The following is a 13,239-nucleotide window of genomic DNA, read 5'->3' as shown; positions in this document are numbered from 1 at the left end:
ATACAGTATTATATTCACATGCTCTGATGCTAAGGAGCTAGATGTTCTACTCCCCCTCCCCACCTGAAAAGAACTCTGTCCCAACTGCCAGTTGCTTTATATTAACATGCTCTGATGCTACCCCTTCACTAAATCGGGCGTGGGCGTGGCCAGCGCGTGACTCATTCGGCCTGCTGCCTGGGACATTCTACTCCCCCTCCCCCTCTGTCCCAACTGTCAGTTGCCTTATATTAACACACTCTGATGGTACGGAGTTACACATTCTACATTAAGTTTCAGGCTTTAAGTGTCAATTTATCACGCCCGCTCACATAGTTTTGTAGCGAAGCATGAGTGTCCGGCTAGTATAATATATATGTTACATTATATAATAGTACTAAACTGTATGGTTTTTATTTTAAAAAACACATGCCTAGCTCCATGCGGCATGAAGTGTAATGGGAATAAATGCCAGATGGGGATTAGTTTGACAAATTTAATTTACCTTCTAAAATTCTATGCAGAGAGAGACAGAGAGAGACGAAAGGTTAATCAACTAATGCATTGTCCTGACAGATAGATACTTTACACTCTGTTGGTTTTGAAAGGGAATATCGACAAGCGTTTTATGGGAAATTCAGTCCATATTTAATCTCTAATTCACCCACTTTTGATGTAAGCCTTAATCGGAGATGCACACAACAGTGGAACAAGAGTAGATCAACTGAACAGCGTAAAGGGTTACCGATTATACATGTATATTCCATTAAGAGAGATTGCTCCATAGAACAATGTGAGTAGGGTGGTGATGGGGGGTGGGGAGGTACTGTAAAATAAAAGATATTAGAAAAGAATTGAGCCGTCGTAATTATAGGAATAGGCACGACCGGCAAAATTGCATTTCCGGATTGCATGCCAAATATTTCAACTTTTGCATCAGCAATTTAGGAACATTTCAAAAGCATATTGTTATTGAAGTTCTATTCAGATATCACACACCTAATTTTATACATACATACATACATACATACATACATACATACATACATACATACATACATACATACATATATATTTATAAAAAGAACAAAAAATCCCATGTTGGTTGTATTATAGGACATACTCATGTTCTCCAACTTGCCAAAATATGATCAGTGTCAGTAAGGAATCTTTATAAAGCCCAATGGATATGTTTTTTTTAAGAAATACACAATTATGGATACTTCAAAGGAGAAACATCTTTATCATTTTACAGGTGATAGATAGATAATAAGTAGGTAGGTAGGTAGGTAGGTAGGTAGATAGATAGATAGATAGATAGATAGATAGATAGATAGATTGATAGATAGATGAATGAATGAATGATAGATACATACCCTGTTTCCTCCAAAATAAGACATCCCCTGATAATAAGATAATTGAGCAAATGGCAATAAAACCAAGCGCTTATTTCAGGGTTCAAAAAAATATAAGACAAGGTCTTATTTTCGCGGAAACATGGTAGATAAATAGTAGATAGATATAGACGATAGATAGATAGATAGATAGATAGATAGATAGATAGATAGATAGATAGATAGATAGATAGATGGAATAACTTTATTGTCACTTTGAATGTACACTAATCGGCATACAAAACAATATGAACTACATAAACATAATGAACTACATAAACATGATAAAACAAACAAACAAAAAAACAAACATTTACCCACATATATTCTATGACACAGAGAAACAACAACAATCTAGTTCGGATGTATACATGGCGAGAAAAAACAAATCTTGCAAAGTGGAAAAGAGACAGTGAAATGATTAGGTATACTGTTCATGAGTCAGAATGCAAGACTAAAAATGCATAAAGGCTTAGATCATCTCCAAGATGTAGTTGTAAGTCCAAGTTGTAAGTCAAGGACTACCTGTACTGCTTTGCTAAACAGATAGCCTTGAGTATTCTTCTAAACTTTCATTTGATAACCCCCTGCGCCAGGGGTCCCCAACCTTGGCAACTTTAAGACTTATGAACTTCAACTCCCAGAGAATCCCAAGTCTTAAAGTTGCCAAGGTTGGAGACCCCTGCCCTATGCAACACACAAAACTACATTGTGTGGTGATGGGTGGTAAAAACTGAAATAATTAGAAGAGGCATCTCTCTCTTTCCTCTTTTGGGGCTTCCATCTCAAGCAGAATTTATTGCTCAGGAGAGAAATACTCCTGAGTATTCCTGAGTATTCAAATACTTCATGGATTCAAGTAATTGCAAATTAGAAATCAAAATTAAGCAAACCTTAATTGTGGCTCCGGGGAAGAACAGCCAGTTTCCTGTATCCACAGGATCGAGATTGTCTTCTAAAACAATTTGTCTGTGAGCTGCGTTGATGATCAAGATATTGTCCAACGCCCAGCAGGATTCATATACGTCACCCACATGTAGATATTCCTGTTTCCACTGAAATTGAATATTTTCTCCTTTGGCTTCTTCGGGGAGATACAGAATGTGGATTATGGTGCTGACATTAGAAGGAGCTCTGTATGACACGAGTAGGCAAAATGAAGATGATTATTATTATTATTGTTATTGTTATTGTTATTATATTGCTCATGTTGCTGGGGCAAGTAAACAAAGTTCATAATTTGATACTCAGGAAAATCCTATCTTCCCAATCAGTGACGGAGCTGCATCCTAGGTTACCAGAGCCAGCCAGAGAGGCGTGTCCTCTACAGCCCACGAAAGTGCTCCGTTGGAGAATGTGACTTATGACACACCCTGGGAAGAGGGTGGAAACCGGGTCATAGTTGGGATGTAAATTACATGAGGCAGAGCTGACTCCACTTGGGTATGTGCCGACACGTTGCTCCTAATAAATAACTGGATTTATTCTGAAACTTGGCTCGAGGCTCATGAATTAATTAGGGCATCCGTCGGAACACTGACAATTGCATTTGGCTGAAACAGTGTCCTAAAAGTAATTTTTAAAAGACTAAGAATTTTATACAGAGAGTCAACTTTTGACCAAAAAATTTATGTTGCTAGGAGAGACAGTTGTTAAGTGAGTTTTGTCCCATTTTGCGCCCTTTCTGGCTACAGTTGTTAAGTGAATCACTGAAGTTGTTAAGTTAGTAACACCGTTGCTCAGTGAATCTGGCTTGTCTATTGACTTGGCTTGTCAGAAGGTTGCAAAAGTGGATCGCGTGACCCCGGGACACAGCATGCCAGTTGCCAAGTGTCCAAATTTCGATTATATGGCCATGGGAATGCTACAACGGTGTAAGCGTGAGAAATGATCACGGGTCACTTTTTTTCATGACATTGTAACTTCAAATGGTTGTAAGTTGAGGACTACCTATATGTTGTGTCTGCGCCCCCTGAGCCGGGCCTGCTGCCAGAAAGTGACTCGGAGCCGGGCCTGCTGCCAGAAAGTGACTTGGACAGTGAGGGGGAAGGGCCATCAGAACTTACCTCGGAAGCACTGGCCTCCCTGGATCAGCTCCAGGAGCCAGAAGCAGGCCAAGTGAAAGAGATAACAAGGCCTCCTTCTCCTGACTCTTTCCCCCCCAGGCCACGCCTGCAGACCCAGCTGACAGCAATCAGGCATGGTTGAATCCTAGGTTTCGTAGGCAGGAGAGGAGGGAACAACAGAAGCAAGGGTGGGGCAGGTCTAGGAAGTGCTGAGTCATGGAGCCACACCCCACAGGATATAAAAGGCAGCAAGAACTGGTGTGTCTCTTTGTATCAGGCAAATCCACTGATTGACTAGAGCTGAAGTTTGTGACTCACCAGCGTCATGGAAAATAACGAGGGCTCTTGGCAGATGCTGGCTCTTTTGTTGCCAGAGCTGATAGTGCCGGCTAATTAAGCCATCATTCAGACGGAGGCGGAGGAGGACAGAACACTATATGTAGCTTAGAATTAGGAAACATAAAACTTGAACTGGGCTAAATTCTGCAAGAAAGAATCCTGCGAGTCCCATAGAAATCAATTGAGCTGTCACAGTCCCAGAGATGAACAAGGAAGTGGAAGAGGGTGAAGAAATAGCCAGTCCAAGATTGGTGTTTTACTGCCTGAGAAACCATGTTTCAGCCACGTACGTGGCTTCTTGTTCTTCCTCAGAAGAGGAAGAGCACATTTTTGTTCTTTCCACAACTCTTGCTTGATCTAAACAGGGATCTCCAAACTTGGCAACTTTAAGACTTGTGGACACTTCAACTGTCATAATACCTCAGTCAGCATGAGGATTCTGAGAATTGAAGTCCACAAGTCTTAAGTTGCCAAGATTGGAAACCTCTGACTCAGGGCTGGGATTCAAGTAATTTAACAATCGGTTCTCTGCCCTAATATGACCAGATGGGTGGGTGTGGCCATGGTGGACATGCTCAGGGGTATGTGACAGGCAGCACTCGGCTTCCTGCACCCCCCTGGGAGCAAAAATGGGGTATGGGGGTGGTGGACAGCACCCCCTCGCACCCCATTTTGGGCCTAGGAGGCTTCCCTGAAGCCTCCTGGGAAGTGAAAACGGGTGTAGGAAGCTTCCCTGAAGCCTCCTGGGAAGCAAAAATGGGCCGCGGGGAGACTCCTGGAAGGGGTGGGTCAGGAAGAGGCGGGGCCAGCCAGCAATTTAACTACCAGTTCGCTCGAACCGGCTTGAACCGGCTGAATCCCACCACTGCCCTGACTAAGAAACACGCAACAAGGAAGCAGGAAGTATCAGCTCATGTTCCAACTATTCTGAATCAAGAAATTCTATGCTTCAACCAGCGAACGATCAATGTTTTATTCATCCATTTGACTGAATCACAGATGCTTAAATTGTATTTCAAAAATAGGTCTTCTAAGGGGAAAGGCGACATGGGGCAACCTGCAGCACCATTCTTGATTTCCCCACTTTTTGCAAACTCAAATGATTGGTGAAAACTGACAGCAGGGTTTTCTGACTTTACAAGACTGGAAACACATGAAATGACTAAATGAAGTCCTAAAATAAGAATATTGCAATCAAATAACGATCATTCAACATCCCTCGCTAAAATCCAACTAAGCTCCATAAGTGAGATTTCTAATCCCTTTTAAAATGTTGCCCTTCTCTGGTACAAGACATTATTTAACAGCAGGAGCGTTGGTTCAAACCCAGCTGAAAACTAAGTGGGTTTAGTAGAACTAGCATTACAGTATCCATTTGCTGATTTTAATGTTTTTACCAGTCTTCTGAAGCTGATTGAATCCTGGTTTAATGAGGAAATTAATATGTTTTTGGGGAGTTAGTGCAGGGGTGAAATTACCTTTCCTACTGGTTTGGAAGGAGGCGCTCTTCATGCACATCACATGCAGGCTTGGACCCTCTTCGCATGCACAGAGGCTCAAAAACAGGTTACTTCCTGGTTAAAACCAGGAAGCAACGATGTCTGGGTGGGTGGGTGGAGCCTCACGCTGCCGCTGTTACTGGTTCTCTGAACCACACCCTGCTGCCGCTACCAGTTCGGCTGAACCTGTCTGAACCGGTAGCATTTTACCCCTGGGTTAGTGTAAGTGCATATTAGATCCATGTCCTTTCTGATTGGTTGAAGCTGCCCAAATTGTGATGTGTGGTTGGATCATAGTAAAGGGGCAGTCTTGTTCTTGAAGTAGGTGATTGGTTTCTCAAGAAGCCATTGTGGGACTCAGTGTGCAACCTTCCCTTTTTCAGGAAAGTTGTTGAGAAGCTCTTTTGGTTTTCCAAAAGCTCTACAGGAAACAGATTATCTGGATCCCTTCCCATCAGGATTTCAGACTAGGATGTAGAACTAAGACATCATTGGCTGCATCAGTAGAAGATTTCCAGCAAGACCAGAGTGGAGAGTGAGTAGCTTTTTGGCTCTTTCGGCAGCCTTTGATACCAGTAACCATTGCTTCAAGGGTGTTACAATAGCTTTTCTCCTTCCTTCAGGTCTGGTTCCAGAAGGTGTAGTGGGGGGAGATGTAGGAGATGACCAGGCTGAGCCCGAGGGAGGGGACAAATGCGTCATCAGTCTTGAATTCCTTCGTGCCCACAAGAAAACCAATTCTAGCCCTCCTTGAATTCTATTGACTCTTATCTACCGCTGATTTGCCTTGACCATTAGTAGTTCAGATTCTTGTTTAGAGATAGCAAGGAATAAACATGTGCTCATTTTAACAGCTCTGGTTCCTGATTTCTTACACCTGATAGGATATATTGAGGCCAATACCCTTGCTTTACGAGGTCCCTCAGGGCTCTCTGCTCTTTTTAACAGCTAAATGAAGCCACTAAGTGAAATAATCCATGGACATTGGGTCAGATATATCCATCTCCTGATTTCTACCCTAGGTTGACCACGTAATGCCAGCGGATATGGATGGGGTAGAATTCAGAAGGTCCCCTGATTTTAAGAATTTTCTATCATTAATTCAGGATGGGATTGCACTTTTCTACAGGTAAAATTGGTACGCAACTTGGAAGTCCTTCTTGGATTCTCAGTTCCTACTGGAAGACTAGACAGCACCCATGGCCAAGAGGGCCTTGGCACAAATCCATCTTGTGAGCCACTTGAAAGTGGTTTCTTGGTTGAAAAGTTCCTGCTCAGGAATTCCCATGGCTTAGTCATCTCATGCGGACTATAGCGCGATGTGAACCATATGGAGATCCCTTGAAGACTATCTGGAAGCTACAAAGGGTCTAGAATGAATTGGTACAGGTGGTTGTGGGTAGACCTTGAAATATCGCCATGTTGGAAGTGCAGGGTTGCCAAGATTGCTTGAGCTGGGGGTTGGACTAGAAGACCTCCAAGGTCCCTTGCAATTCTATTATTGTGTTTGTAGGTTTCCAGGGGCAAAGCAGTGGTGGGTTGTTCCCAGTTTTCCCTAGTTTGGGAGAACTAGTAGTGGCAGCGGCAGGAGGCTCCGCCCACCCCCCCAGATGTCATCAAAAACGCTCTGCGCATGCACAGAAGTGCTGCGCGCTTGCACTAGCGATAGTGAACCAGTAGCACTGGGATTTGAAACCTACTACTGGTGCAAATTGCTGGCTAATGCCAGTGAAGCCCTTCATGGCACAAGGCTCCAAGTCAACCTATCTGTAATCATCTTGTCGTGACTCTGGTTCCCGAGCCTGGCCTCCTGGAGGAGGATGACTTGGAGAGTGAGGGGGAGTTCTCGGTATGAGATCCAGCAAGGTGGCTATCTCTTTTTTGGGAAGCAGGTGGCATACCTGCTACATCTTAGCACCTGTTCTACGGAAAAATATATTCCCCAGGATTCAGATTGCCTTCCACAAAGTCTTGAAATCCTGTTTTCTTTTTTTTTCTTCCTGGGCATTCTTCTAGACTAGAGTTTATCTGGGAAAGGTTTTGGAATTGGAATATATTTGTGGCTTGGCTTCAGTTTCGCCGTTTTGTGGAGTGTCCCTCTGCGTTTACTGTTGATTAGTTTGCATGTTTTTAGCCCTTTGTAAGGCCCTCAGGTAGGGACGTGGTGGCTCAGTGGCTAAGATGCTGAGCTTGTTGATCGAAAGGTCGGCAGTTCAACTGTTTGAATCCCTAGTGTCATGTAACAGGGTGAGCTCCGTTACTTGTCCCAGCTTCTGCCAACCCAGCAGTTTGAAAGCACGTAAAAAAAATGCAAGTAGAAAAATAGGGACCACCTTTGGTGGGAAGGGAACAGCATTCCGTGCATCTTTGGTGTTGAGTCATGCCGGCCACATGACCACGGAGACGTCTTCAGACAGCGCTGGCTCTTCGGCTTTGAAACAGAGGTGAGCGCCGCCCCTTAGAGTCGGGAACGACTAGCACATATGTGCGAGGGGAACCTTTACCTTTTAAGCCACTCAGAGTCACAGAAATATAAACTAATATATCTAAACTGTCCCTCTAATACAGGCTGCTAAAAAATTCAAATCCATATTTTTGTTATTTTAGATGTATTAATTTTAATTTACCATATGAAAACATAGATAACACGCTCCTTTTTTTTAAAAAAACAACAACACAAAGCAAAATTTCAACAGCGAAATAAAATGCCCAACAGCCCACCTTTGTAAAACCAGAAGTGCCGAGAAAGAGTTATAACTTATAACCAACCTAATTTTCTCCAGTTGAATCCAATCTTCTGAATTATTCTTCGAATAAGAGACAATTATGTCTGGATCGGAGTAACTGAAACGGCAGGAACCTGACCCTGCGGAGAACAATAACGATAGAAGTATTTATAGCCCTGTTAAGTGATACATTATTCTTTCGACACTGTCTTCTGAGAGAGTCCTTGTCACCATTCTTAATTTCCCATATTTCAATTTATTTATTTATTTTTTGATCGATGGCGAGTTTTGCTGTTGCTCTGCTGTTGGCGGAAAAAAAGCATAATAGTGCATGGTCCCTGAGTTAGGAATAATTTAGGGAAGATAAATCACAGCAGACCAGCATAATCTGCAGTAGATTTCCCAAGAGAGGAGAATAATAAATTACTAAACACTCCCTTATTCAAAATGCACACAACAAGGTATGGTAGAGCAAAAATGAAGTGCTATGCGCCGTACTTGCCAAGGTACACAGTGAAAAATGGCAATACGTGACAGGAGTCCCTAAAGCGTAAAGGAAAAAACTGAACTCGTAACCGTTGGACGGTCTTAATTATAGACGTGGTCCTTGATGATGACCAGAATTGTCAGCAGAATTTCTGTCGCTAAGCAAAGGGGTTAAATGAGTTGCGTTCAATTTTTACGACTATTTTTACTGTGGTCGTTAAGCAAAGAGCTGTGGTGGCACAGTGGTTGGAATGCAGTATTGCAGGCTAACTCTGCCAATTGTTAAGAGTTCGATCCTGACTGGCTCAAGGTTGACTCGGCCTTCCATCCTTCCGAGGTGGATAAAATGAGGACCCGGATGGTTGAGGGGGCGATAGGCTGACTCTGTAAACGGCTTAGAGTGGGGCTGCAAAGCGCTGTGAAGCGGTAGATAAGTGCTATTGCTAATTTACATGGTTGTTAAGCAAATCTGGCTTCCCCCATTGACTTTGCTTGTTGAAAGCTGGCTAGGAAACTTGCAAATAGCGATCGTATAACGTCAGGACACTGCAACCATCATAAATACATGCTGGTTGCCAAGCATCTGAATGGTGATCATGTGATCAGGGATGTTGCAGTGGTTATAAGTGCAAGGACCTGTTTGGTCACCACAATGTAAAAAACCATGTTGAGATTCTAGAAAGAGTGCAGAGAAGATGTTGTGTCTGTGCCCCTCGAGCCGGGCCCCCTGTCAGAAAGCGACTTGGAAAGTGAGGGGGAAGGCCATCAGGGCTTACCTTGGGAGCACCGGCTTCCCTGGCTCAGCTCCAGGAGCCAGAGGCAGGCCAGGTGGAGGAGATAACAAGGCCTCCATCCCCTGACTCTTTCCACCCCCAGGCCACACCTCCAGACCCAGCTGATGGCAATCAGGCCTGGCTGGACCCTAGGTTTCGTAGGCAGGAGAGGCGGGAACAACAGAAGCAGGGGTGGGGCAGGCCTAGGAAGTGCTGAGTCATGGAGCCACACCCCACAGGATATAAAAGCAGCAGGGCTGCTATGCCTTTTCGTAGCAGGCAAATCAAATGCTTGACTAGAGCTGAAGTACTGTTTGTTGACTCATCGGCATCAAGGGAGATAACAGAGACACTTGGCAGACGCTCGCTAGTTTGCTGCCAGAGCTGATAGTGCCGGCTAATTAAGCCATCGCTCGGACTGAGGCGAGGGGGACAGAACAGAAGAGCAACCAAGATGCTTAGGGGACTGGAGGCTGAAACATATGAAGAATGGTTGCAGGAACTGGATATGTCTAGTTTAATGAAAAGAAGGACTAAAGGAGATGATAGCCGTCTTCCAATATTTGAGGGGTTGCCACAAAAAAGAGGGAGTCAAGCTATTCTCCAAAGCACCTGAAGGCAGGACAAGAAGCAATAGATCAGTGGTGAAATTCAAAAAATTTTCCCAACTGATTCTGTGGGTGTGGCTTGGTGGACGTGCATTGGTGGGGGTGTCATGTGACTGGGTGGGTGTGGCCAACTTTTTTTTTTTACTTTTTTAGCATTTTTTTAAACTAAATTTTTTTTTAAAAAAAGTTCCGACGATCAGCTGTGACAATCAGCTGTGCCCGCGATCGTCGGAACCTTTTTTTTAAACTTTTTTAAAGCATTTTTTTTACTACCGGTTTGGATGAATCGGGCTGAACCGGTAGAATTTCACCCCTGCAATGGATGGAAGCTAATCAAGGAGAGAAGCAACCTAGAACTAAGGAGAAATTTCCTGACAGTGAGAACCATTAATCAGTGGAACAACTTGCCTCCAGAAGTTGTAAATGCTCCAACATTGGAAGTTCTTAAGAAGGGATTGGATAACCATTTGTCTGAATTGGTGTAGGGTTTCCTGCCTAACCGGGGGGTTGGACTAGAAGACCTCCAAGGTCCCTTCCAACTCTGTTATTCTATTCTATTCTAAGTCATATTTTGCAGCACCATTGTGACTGTCGTAAGACGACAACAACCTGTAGACTCTCTCAACTAAGTAGAGCCAACTTATTCATCTCCCAGAGAACAGTGTGGTACAGGAAGTTTATCACTGATGGCAGGTCTAATATACTGTGTCATAGTTTTCCTTCCTAGCATGTATTATTAACTGTTAGGCATATCTGGCTCTGCAAGAGACAGGAGTCACCTTTAAAGGCATAGAGAAAAAAATCATCTTCGTTTATAACATCCCTTGCAACTTATTCATAATGCTGCAGGTCAAGGCCAGTCCAACATTTTTCTACCAAGGCTGAAGATCACAAGTCTGGCTTCATCATCCAAGTATTTTTTTCCTAGCCTTCCCCTCCTTTTACAGGTATTTATGGTGTCTTCCGGAAGTCCACGAACCTGCTGAAGGGCAAGACTGACCTCTAATAAGCCTTGAAATGCTGGGAACCATCTTCCTGGTTGCTCCTCGTTGGTTTAGCCCAGGGATAGTCAACCTTTTGATACCTACCGCCCAATTTTGTATCTCTGTTAGTAGTAAAATTTTCTAACCGCCCACCGATTCCACAGTAATGGGATTTATAAAGTAGATTTGGGGGAGGGGACGCACCGGCTACCAGCTCTGCTTGTCTGTTACAGCTGGGTGGTGTGGGGGGAGATGCGCAAGCTATTCTGGGACGAGGCTCTTTTGTTTGCGGTCGCACTATAGCGCCATCTAGTTTCACTTAGGTAATGAGAACTAAACTCATGCGCAGGCAATACGAATAATATATTTTCAGAAATTTGAATTGTCACGGGGAATTTTCTGAAAACCTAATGAAAATGTTTTTAAATAATGCTAATGAAATTTTTTTTAAAAGTCAATTAAATTTAAAAAAAGGATAGTGCTTCAGTATCGGACAAAACCCCTACCGCCCACCATGAAAGCTGGAACGGCCACTAGTGGGCGGTAGGGACCACTGGTTTAGCCTCTTCCTTGCATGTTCTAATTACTACAAGATTGAGCCCAGAAGCAAGTTTATGCTTGAGTGCATCTTCTCAACCCTTTGCCCTGGGAGACCGGAGTCCGTGCTCAGACACGTTATCTCTTCCAATGCCAAGCCCTTTTAATGAAGCTATTATCTCCATAATGAGCACCAATGGGCAGCCTATCACCTTAGAGACGGTTGAGCTCTATAATGCTCTAATCCAAGTTGATGAACTGAACCTTTTTTTAAAAAAAAAAATCCCAGTCAATAAATAACCAGAATTAAAAGCCGGCAGATCCCGCAAGGGGACTGAAGAAAAAAAACAAAACAAAACTCGAAGCAGTACCGTAATAAACAGCCCATGGATAGAACAGGCTTTCCTCGATGCAATTGAGAGTCAGAATTAATGAGACTGTAAGGATCCAGGATTTATTACGACTGGATTCCATCGGCGTAACTGAGTTTGTCAGATGTATTTGTAAATGCCGGTTTTTCTACTCAGCCTCTGTTCCAGTTTGAGTAAATGTTGCGATGGCTGGTTCGGCTGCCCCCCCACCCCCCGCATGGGAAAATACGCTGCAGCCACCGGGCCCGAGGCAGCTTGGGAGAGAAGCTTCTGGCGGCCAAACTATACTCAAAGCTGTCAAGGGGGGCAACCATACACCCACCCCGGATTACTCCAGCAAGTGGCAGACCCGCCTTGACCCTGGGAAGAGATAGCTACGGATTTCACTGTCGAGCTCCCTGAGAGTAGGGTGGGAAGTATGGTCATTTGGACCGTCGTAGACCACACCTCTTAATGGTTTCACGCCCTCTTGAACTCTCTCTTCAAAGTTCTTTTCAACTTTTGGGTCATTTCCCCCTTCCCCCTGGGCTCTTCGGCTTTGAAACGGAGATGAGCATCGCCCCCTAGAGGGAATGACTAGCACATATGTGCCAGGGAAACCTTTACCTTTACCTTAAAGCAGCCAATAGCATCGCCCTCCTAAAGAGTAGGCCAGTTTGCATTGCATCTTGCTGTCCAAAGCCAACTGTGAGTCCTGAAAGCCATCTTTTGCATTGGGCCTTCAGGCCTGCCACATATTCTACTGTGGGAAAATGGTGAGGGGGATTATATGGAGTATGGGAGATATATAGTGAAAATAACATTCCTTTCTCAGAGTGTCAAGGACATCTGCCTGGAGTCAGGTGACTGGGAGGCATCTCCAGTTGGAAAGGTGTCCTCATTGGGGCGTGTGATGGACATGTGTCTTCAAAACTGAGTATTATTCACTCAAGAGTCATTTTTTTTTAAAAAAAAACTTCTTTTCTTTAAAAAACAAAAGCAGAAACAAGAGACATTCCAGAGATGATTCAAGATTGAAGAGTCGCCTCGAGGTGAGCGGGAAATAAATCAGAGAAATAAGGCTCCAGTTTCAGAAAAATATGTTTCCTCACTAACAAAGAGTTCCTATATTTATTAAATGAATGTCTGCCGTGAGACTTAGTGTAAACCCAACGTAAAAAAAAACAACAACAACCAATAATCGAGATTGTAGATTTGTGAAAAATCCCAAGGGGCTCCAGAAAGCAGAAGGATCAAATATATGCGCATTATTATGATTTATATATAATGGAGCAGTCTCTTGGGTGAATATGTATGCATTTGAAAACCCACACCAAAGGGAAGGCAGTTCCTAGAAATAAAGACACTTGGGCATATTGGAAAAAGAGAATTGAGATGAGATTCCATTATAATAGAATAGCAGAGTTGGAAGGGACCTTGGTCTTCTAGTCCAACCCCCTGCTTAGGCAGGAAACCCTAAAGCATTTCAGACAAATAGC

At 43.6% G+C, this 13,239-nt stretch overlaps 1 protein-coding gene across 2 annotated transcripts in view; it reads right to left on the bottom strand.

Moving 5' to 3' along the window:
- RELN (reelin) overlaps positions 1-13,239 on the bottom strand; it is a 457,527-nt gene that overhangs the window by 213,645 nt on the left and 230,643 nt on the right. For both annotated transcript variants that reach the window (XM_058190565.1, XM_058190566.1), the window contains exons 9-10: positions 8,047-8,143; positions 2,267-2,507 (exon numbers count right to left, since the gene is read on the bottom strand). In XM_058190565.1, the coding sequence (XP_058046548.1) occupies positions 2,267-2,507; positions 8,047-8,143 (338 nt within the window). The remainder of the gene's footprint in view (positions 1-2,266; positions 2,508-8,046; positions 8,144-13,239) is intronic.

This window comes from Ahaetulla prasina, chromosome 7, assembly GCF_028640845.1.
Source record: "Ahaetulla prasina isolate Xishuangbanna chromosome 7, ASM2864084v1, whole genome shotgun sequence".
NCBI classification, from domain to species: domain Eukaryota; kingdom Metazoa; phylum Chordata; class Lepidosauria; order Squamata; family Colubridae; genus Ahaetulla; species Ahaetulla prasina.
Note: the sequence above shows the minus strand (reverse complement) of the source record. Positions and strands in the feature narration are given on the sequence as shown.